Raw genomic sequence first — 9,622 nt, 5'->3', positions numbered from 1 at the left:
TAGGGATAGAGAAAGAAGAAGAACAAGAGCAGAAGACTGAGAGCCGAAAACAATGTTTTGATTAATCTCTCTTGTATTACCTTACCTAACCCCAGTGGAGAGTGAGCAAGACGTTTCAGTCGTGAGATTGAAACCAGATATTTCTGTTCACACTGGCCCATTTCCATCACTTGTGCTGGAACTGAGTTTGAGAAAATGACTGGTGACTGAAAAAACCAGCCATACTGTCTGGCCTTTTTTTTTCTATGTCAGTCTACAGTTTAAATGCCAGTGCACATGACGTTCTGCAACAGGAGGCAGCCCGTCCCTCATCACATTTTTATTCCCTTGAAAACACGACTCCTTTGTCAGAGAACGTCACAACTTGAATTTACTTGTGTACCCCCACTGAGATAATTCTTAAACCACAAATGAGTCACTGCTGTTGCTCTATGTTCAGTTACTCATTCACACACCTCAACAACCTGCTGGTGCACTTGTCACACAGCTGTGAAAGCCTGTAGTCTTTTCTGAATGGAAACTGGCTTGTAAACCATGTGTCCGTCACACTTTGTTTTAGAAATCTAAGTGTAGGAAAGTATGATATATTGCAGTACTGCATCACTTGCCTTCCAGTTTCCTCGGCTCACAGTCCTCCCTCCTGTGTAGTATAGAGTTTCTGTCCCTGCCACCTTATATTCAAAGTAATGACCTTTTGTAGGGTTCTTTTGTCCAAGGTCCAAAGGCAGTTGGGGTTTCAAGTGATCTCCCAGTGGTTTCCCACTGCGCCTTGAGTCACTAAGAAAATGATCCACTGCATTAGTGTACAGAAATCCTTGAGCTTGTCAGCAGTGTACTAAACACTAGGAACAGACCCAAAGAAAAGTGATGATTTAATTTCTGAGTCCTGGTACGGAATTTTTGTGTGTGTGGTTCATGACAACAAACAGTGTTGTACACTTTCAGTAATGTATTAGCTAAGGCAGGTCTATTTGTATGAGCTGACATGCTGTAATGATATGGTAGTCCAACAAAAGCCTGCTTGTTTGAGCTGACAAGATGGTGTAAATATGGCTAAACAGAGAGCTTTTGTACAAAAACTCTGCCGTCCACCCCTCAAATATACAATAAACAGATGGATGCTGAACCACCAAAGGCCCAGATTTTGTTGCCATGTTCCCTGGCTTTGACCCCAAAAATGTACAACCCCCAGGGTATTGTTTCTGACTTGAGAGTGTTTTCTCAGTGTATAGTGATTTCAGAACTACAGAAAATATCTTCTGTTTGCCTTTCTTCCTTGTCTCAAACCTTATGTCTGCCTAAGGCTTGCACTCATGATCACACACACAGCTTCTCAGGCTGATCTCTACATGTCTGCATTTTGTCTCCTGCTCTCAAATTAAAGAGCTGAGTTCAACGTGGCAGGTGCTGGTCATCCCTACGCACGACTGCCAGCGCCAGGTTGGGTCATGCACATGTGAGCACAGGTGGGCCAGATGATAGATGAATAAGCTCAACATCTCTACAGTCCTGCCTGTCTTCACCCTCTCATCTCGCTTTTCCATCGATATGCATAATCTCTCAGTTGCGCAGACTGTGCTGTATTTCCATCATTCACACTGACAAACACATACACTTCAGACATTCTGCGATCTGGAGGTGGACCAGACAGTACAATTTTAAAGCAAGATTTCAAGCCAGACTAAGTCATTCTGAGGGTTTTAGGCATCCACAGTGTTCCATTTATTGCACAACTCTCCTGTTTTGTCAGTTTCCTGTCAATTCCTGACCATATTTATGATATGTGGAGATAAAACAGAGACAAATGATTCCTTGAGTCAGTGCAAGAGACACTGGAATAGAGAAAGCCCCAGAGCAGTCTGATTCATATAAGAATTGATTACTGGTGTTATTACTTTAAGGTGTGTCTCAGGGATGGTTGAGCAATCGAGGAGAACTGAGCTGATAGAAAGAGATGGATTATCACAAGGATGCTTAGTGTAGCTTAGTGTCTGAGCTCACATTGCATGCTCAGTCTGTTTGTCAAGACCTAGACAAGGCCAGTGCCCACAACTGTTTTGACTTGTTGTCCAGTGCCCCCAGTACTGATGACAACAGACACCTTGGTGAATGTCTTTTAGCTTCAGAGATAGTCATTACTCCAATATGTTTGTCTGCAATTGGGGAGCTAGTCCAACCCACAGCTTCTTTTAATATACATCTAAGTAATAAAACTCTGTAGAACTTTGTGCACAACATTATGGCAAGCTAGAATTACCAGCTCGCAGTTGTATGCTTCCACCAAGCAGTCAGTTTAGTTTACATGTTTATCTGTCATATACATATAAGCCTTAGTGAAGGCTTAGAAACATCTAATCAGTTCATGCTTGAATCCAAGTGGACATTTCCGCCAAATTGGGAGAAATTCCCTGATGGCATTCCAGAGATATCACATTCAGAAGAATCGGATGGAGAGACAACCCAAAAACATGCATCCAGCCACAACTGTCACCGGTGTAGAGGCATAAAAATGGAATGCCATATGTTACATATGGTGACATATATTTTATCTCTTTGGCAGTTACCTAGAGATAAGTATATGAACAGTATCCCACCTTGACTCACTTCTCTCATATATTTCATTTGGACATTTTGACAATTCAACTCATCTAAAAGCATTTTCCAGTTTTAAGTATTCTAATAGCACTGCTCCTAACTGGAGTGTTGGCATTTCAATTCCAGTCCACATGTTGAAGTGTCCCTGAACAAAGATGCTCATCCCGGTGGCTGTCCCAGTGGTTTGTAAATCTTCAGTGTGGAGAAAAGTGCTATACAAGTGTAATTCCATTTAGGTTAACATTTTCTAAATTTTATCCTGACATTTGTATTTATGTACTGTGTGTGTGTACTCTCTCTCTATATATATATGATAATAATAAATATATACTGTATATATTATTTATGCATTAAGTCAAGCCAAACACTTTCTGACCGTATATGGCTTTAGGTTTTAGAATGAACTGACTTCTCCCTCCAGTGTTTATAATACAATCACATATAATATATAATATAATCATAACCAGACAAACTACCATTTTTGATGTTTTTTCGGTTATATTTCTTAGTCATCAGCTTGGCTCTAGAAACAGCATTTTCTAACATAATTAAGCACACATGATATTGTGTCATATATCACCTGTTTTTTATTTATAGTGCGTTGTAGTTGCAGGTCTTGGAAAACCATTGAAAGAATGACTGATGGGTTATTTTCAGTGAAGGGAAATTACCGCTGAATAGTGATGAAAGGTGTTTCTTTTGTTTGACTCTCCTTGCTTTGTGTTACAGTAATTGCCTCAGCTAAGGAGGTAATGTTTTTACTGCTGTTTGTTGTTTGTTGGTTTGTTCACAGCATAATTCAAAAAAATTCTGGATGCATTTTGATCAATTGTTTTTGGAGAGAGAGGGTATGGCCCATAGAACTAACTATTCATTAGATTTTGGTTTTGCTCCAGATACAGGAATGACTTTATCTGGAAGAGCTTTCAAATTAATAATGACATCAATGGGATTCCAAATGCCAGGGGTAGGTTTTCTGGTTTTCATGGTCAAAGAATCATATTATGACAGTCACACTACCATGGGAATATTGCTTTTAGGGGTAATGGCATTTTGGGGACAGTGATGTACCCTTGTTGGAGGTTTGCGCTCTCTGAGTGGTGTCTATTTTGCACTGGATTTCTTTTACCACCTGTTTATTGTTTTCTTTCCCATCCAGGTTATGGCAATCTAGGTGGTGGTGGTTTTGGAGGCGGTGGTCTTGGAGGAGGTGAGTTCTTGTAGCCTTGAACTGAAACTGGAATAGGTTGTGTGTGCAAGTGTGAAATTTGTACCCTGCTATAAACCTGCATACTCACCTTTGCTCCTTTGTTTCATTTAGGTGGTTTTGGTGGAGGCACTGGGGTCTTTTTCCCAGGAGCTGGACAGAAGGCTGCCAAAAGAGGTACAACAGATAGCAGAACATGTATGGATAGAAATTTTACCAGTGTGAAAGGCAGGGATTCAGAGGTGTTTATTGATTTGTTGATATTGTTATATTTAAACCTATGGTTGCATCCTGTTCCTCACAAAAATAAGCATTTTTTGCTTTTATTTTATTTCAACTTCAGCATCTCATAGGTGATTTCCTCCACCTCATAGAGTTGCCATACCTTTTGGGTCCTAACCTTGTTTGAAAGGGGGATCAGGTTTCAGCCATCTAACTCTAATACACAGGGTGACATTTAGAACAAGGCACTGTATTTTGCTTCAGCCCCCTTATGGCAGTGTCCTGGTGTATCTTTAACTTTGGTGGCACAGAGTTCTGCTTGGATTGTATTAACACATCAAAAACTGGAAAGATGTTGCTTTAGCAGGTCATATATCATTTGTAATATTTAAAAAACTATGAACTATGTAGATATCAGTTACATGGGAACACAGCAGAAATCAAACATTTGGTGTTAGTCTGTTTCTTAATATTTTAGAAATTATGTAAGATGAATGTATGCATCAGTTATTTATTGTGGCTGTGAATCCTGGCGCCTTTTTTAATGATTGTTCCATCAGACACAAAGACAAGTGAAGCGATCACAGGCAGTGGAGTTGGCTTTGCTTCACTTCTAAACAAAATTCAGTGCAGAAGGCTCACTGGCTGTGATGGAAACTGGGAGTCATCAAACATGATGGTTGTTGAAAAGAGAGACTGATTATGTTTCACTTGCTTGCTCTAAATTGTTTGTTTTGATGGTTGCAATAATATTGTCTGGCTTTCAACTCTGTTTCACCCCTTCAGTAGAAATGCTTCAAAGTTCTTAAGTTTTGTTCTCATATATCCATTTATGGTCATCTGTCCTCCTGCCGAGTTTAGGAAGCAATCACACATATCAGCTTGTCAGATATTCAGCTTGAAATCGATCGATGCTGTGTTAGTTAAAAAGGTGTTGAAACAACACTATAAAAACACAATAATTCTATTCCCCAAATCTTTGACATTGACAGATGCTACTAAAATTCTGGCTGTCCTAATCACAGGTGCACAAGGGGATTCTCTGCCCGATGACAGAGCACTGTTCAAACTTGAACTCTGCTGAATTCTGACACAACTTTTTTTGAACTTTGAAAGAGCTGCATACTTGCATGATACGAGAATGCCAAAATGAATGTTTCACATTAATGGTATCTCAATATGAAAAACACTGTTTGGCAAACACGTGTACATTTTTATATCATGTACCGGCAAATGTTGGACAGTTTGAACCTCAGCAGAACCCAGCTTGCCTTGAACTGTGTGTTCTGTGTATCTGCATATGATTTGCTCCAAATTAGACAGGCTGATTATGCATGGACGCAGGAGGGCCCAATAACAGCCTGGCCTGTGCTATGGGAAAGAGCCTACACTTAAGTGTTGGTTGGCAATGACGAAACTGCAGTCCCTAGAATTAGTCTGTACTCTTTCCATGACACTCAAAATTACAATTCATTCCTCTGAAAGAGCACGGATAAAACAAAACATTCTCTTGCCAAGCTCTTCCTCACCAAATCTCCCAGGCCGCATACTTACAGGCAGTGCGCAACGTCTGTCCAGCAAAGTATGAGCAATTTAAGATTAAAAGATGAAAAAAGGTTTAAACAAATAAGCAAATGTGTTTTATTCTGCTGCCAAGCTCCCCTACAAGTGAAGCTGACAGCTCATTTCCCCCACGAGGGGATAGCCAAAGAAATGAGCCATTTCATGATATAAAGCAAATGCCATGGATGCTGGCTGACTGTTCTGATTAGATTAAACGTCAGCCGTATTGCTTTTGATCATGGGCTGATGACAGCCTAGTAAAGCCAGATTAGCTGCTTTCAATACTAGGATCTGGCTCCCTGCTGAAGAGATCACGTCTGGTACAAGGCACAAACCTGCTCATCCAGTATCACAGGGCCCTCTAGTGATCATGGGACAGGGATGTACAGCTATAGAATACTCAGATTGCAAGGTTTTAGTGTGTTCATGACTGCAGTTTAACTAATTGTGGATTTAACCTGAAATTGTATATTTTATATTTTTGTCTCAACACTTTGTATATGAGCAGGAGCTGGGGGCACTGTACTTGGGACAGGAGGAGGGCCCGGTGGAGGCAAGACACACACACCCAACACCTCTGTCTGCCACTTTTCACGTTTTCTATTTTATTTTTGTTTATTTAAATGAGAACTTAAAGAACTTGTCCTAGCAATTACTTGTGTATATTTTTGTCACACTGTGATTTCTGCCTTCCAAGTACAACAGTTCATGCCCAAATTGGCTCTTTCTCAGTTACAGTAGAACTTATCTGGCCTTCAATTGTGCAGTAGCACCTTTCCCAATGTAATAAGAGTGCTGTGTCCTTGAGGGGCAGGAATCACAGTTACAGATGTTTGGATTCAGCACCTGGACAAGAATGATCTGCAAATGTTTTCTGCACTGTTTATTTGTTACACTCTCTTCAATAAGTCATGTAACTTTTTTTTTTTCAGTACCCGTTTTTCCTCAGACTGGCCTTCCAGGAGGGGCTGATGGTGCTGCAGGAAAGAAAGCTGCCAAAGTGCCAGGTTGTGTAGACTCAGTAATAAACTCACAACACTACAGGCATGCTGGATGCAGTTCGCTAGGCCAAATTAATTTTCCATTGCATGTGGCAGGTGTTCGGTGGAAATTAATTATAGTATGTGCTATAAACTTTGTATTTCCTGTTTTTTTTTTATGATGGTACATTTATGTGAGATCAAAAGGTTTCTTCTATTAAACTAACCTGTTAAAAGCAATGACTATTCCAAGGTAGAGTATATTCTAGTTATATAAGAAGTCTTTTGAACTATCAAAATATTATTTTCTCTGTGCTAGTAAGAGGCTATGAAAAGTACAATAGGCTTTTTTCACTTCTGAAGTGAAACTAGATGCACCAGCAAGTGCCAGCAGCTCCTGTGTGGCTTTGCTGCATCTTGTCAGGCTTCACTGTGAAATCTTTGTGGTAGTGTGGTTGTATGGTAGGTTTTGTAATGACTGACAGGTATACTGTACATTTCCTGGTCAGTGTTGTTTCCATGACTCATAAAAGATAGATTATTGCTGTCATGCTAGATCATTTTCATACTGTATATCTGAATGTGGATGCAGAAGTGCAGTATTGTCTTTTCGTTGGCTGCGGCAGGTGTCGGTGTCCCTGGACTTTACCATGGTGGACTTGTGCCAGGAAAAGGTTGGTCTCTGTCATAGATTAATCTCAGACAGTATTTGTCAAGTGTTTCACTGTGTGAATGGGCATTGCTTTTAAAAACAAGTACTGTACAAGCATTAAATGTGGCTGCTTTTTGTTTTTTTATGGCTCCTTTAGGGTTTGGTGGACGTGGAGTTCTGCCAGGGGTGCCCACTGGCACCGACCTGAATTCCAAATCAAGTAAGATTTTGTTGGGGTTTTTTTTTTTACTCATGAGTGTTGAATTTTTTCATTGTCATTGAATACAGAAAAATATACACACTACCTCAATGGGCAATATTATAAAGATATGTTCAATAGAACACAACCAAAAATAAGAGATAAATATATGAAATTAAAAAAGACAAGTTGTAGCTTCCAGTCAAATATGTAGAGCCTTCACTGATGGTTTGAATGTTTATTTGGAGGTCAATAGTTTTATTTCACAAACCAACGTAAGAGCTAAAGAAAATAAAGGACAGAACCATAAATTAAAACCGTGTAGGACCACACTCAATTCTATGAAAAACTAAATCAATAGCTGGTTAGCTAGCTTATATATATCAAGTCAAATAATACTGTATTTTAAACATTTAAAATGTAAGACAAACCTTGTTGCCAGTGTTGACTGGAGATAAACAGCAAACTAGTGTCTTTTTCGTTGTTTTATCACGTTTGTGTAGTCCGTGTTGTCCTTATGTGTTGTACTTTTTCTACCGCCGTTTTTTCCTATTTTCTTCTGTTCTTGTCTTTTCAAAATAAACTTCCATGCACACAGGAAATAACAAAACAAAAGTCTAAACAATACATTGCACAAATAATCAGAAAAACATTCCTATACTTATCACAGCTTAAACAAAACAAAAAAAATGTCTTTTACACTCCCACCAAATTATGAGTGTTTCTTAACAATGAACTTTAAAACACTGATAATTTCTACTTAGAAAATTACCTCTTTACAGAACACAACATATTTGTTACTTTTACCATTGCTTTTGTTTGTTTATTTAATCAGACTCTAATAGCCGAACTATCTTATGAACTGGGCGTTCCACCACTGACACCTTACTAACATGTTCTCCTTTGTCAGGTTTTTGTCTCCTAGAGTTATTTGAACTCTTCTTACCAGTCTGTCTTTATCAATTAAAGTTTCTGTGACTCTTCCAAGCTTCCATTCAGTTCTTGGTAGCATTTCATCTGAGTCTATCACTATGTCACCAACTTGAATGTTTTTTTTTTGGCGTGTGCCATCGCTGTCTGACAGTAATGTTGTGAAGATACTCCTTCTTCCAGCGGCTCCAAAACTGCTCTGTCAGGTATTGCACTTGTCTCCATCTTTTTTGTGCATACAAATCCTCTTTAGTGAATTTGCCTGGAGGTGGTAAGGCCGGGATGGTTTTCATAGTAATGAGATGATTAGGAGTGAGAGGTTCAAGGCTGCATGGATCATTGAGATTATCTACAGTTAGAGGGCGGCTGTTGACTATTGCCATGGCCTCATACAGTAGCGTCCGAAGAGAAGCGTCACTTAGTCTGCCAGAAGAGAGTGAGAGAGTAAAGCTGAGGACATTCCTTACAGTCTTAATTTGTCGCTCCCACACTCCACCAGCATGACTTGCGTGAGGTGCATTTAGCACAAAATCACATTGCTTTGAGGACAAGAAGGTTGTCAGTCTTTTTGGATCCACTTCCTGTAGAGCTGTGTTGAGTTCATTCTTAGCGCCAATGAAATTGGTTCCTTGGTCACACTTTATTTGTCTCACTGAGCCTCTTAATGCAATGAAGCATCTCAGACCATTGATGAATGCATCAGTTGACAGATCATTTAGCATCTCTATATGAATGGCACGAGAGCAGAAACAAGTAAAAAGCAATCCATATCTTTTATGTTCCTTTCGTCCTTCTGCACAAATAATCAGAAAAACATTCCTATATGTATCACAGCTTAAACAAAACAAAAGATGTCTTTTACAGCCATCATGAAAAAGGCACAGCAGAGGATGTTCTTCCTGCGTCAGCTCAGGACGTTCAACCTGCCTCAGGAGCTGCTGATTCAGTTCTACAGGGGAATCATCGAGTCTGTTCTTTCCATTTCTATCTCTGTCTGGTTTGGCTCGGAAACCAAACACGACAGGAACAGATTTCAGAGAAAATCATTGGTGCCAGCCTGCCCTCCATGGAGGACTTGTACACCTCATGGGTCAAAAGGAGGGCAGAGAGGATTTCTGCAGACCCCTCACACCCTGCATACAAACTCTTTGAACTCCTCCCCTCTGGGTGGCACTACAGGTCACTGTACGCTCAGACAACCAGACACAGACGGTTTAGTCTTCCAGGCTATTACACTCTTGAACGACTAGTCTATGTTTTCACTTTTTACATGT

General features: G+C 39.9%; 1 protein-coding gene across 1 annotated transcript in view; it reads left to right on the top strand.

The window, feature by feature from the left end:
* elna (elastin a) overlaps positions 1-9,622 on the top strand; it is a 54,416-nt gene that overhangs the window by 24,779 nt on the left and 20,015 nt on the right. The window contains exons 6-11 of the mRNA XM_020600131.1: positions 3,755-3,805; positions 3,917-3,979; positions 6,096-6,140; positions 6,520-6,594; positions 7,194-7,241; positions 7,377-7,439. Of these exons, the coding sequence (XP_020455787.1) occupies positions 3,755-3,805; positions 3,917-3,979; positions 6,096-6,140; positions 6,520-6,594; positions 7,194-7,241; positions 7,377-7,439 (345 nt within the window). The remainder of the gene's footprint in view (positions 1-3,754; positions 3,806-3,916; positions 3,980-6,095; positions 6,141-6,519; positions 6,595-7,193; positions 7,242-7,376; positions 7,440-9,622) is intronic.

The sequence above is a fragment of the Monopterus albus genome, unplaced genomic scaffold, assembly GCF_001952655.1.
Source record: "Monopterus albus unplaced genomic scaffold, M_albus_1.0 scaffold45.1, whole genome shotgun sequence".
NCBI classification, from domain to species: Eukaryota; Metazoa; Chordata; class Actinopteri; order Synbranchiformes; family Synbranchidae; genus Monopterus; species Monopterus albus.
The sequence above is the reverse complement of the archived record's forward strand: the minus strand, read 5'-3'. Positions and strand labels throughout refer to the sequence as shown.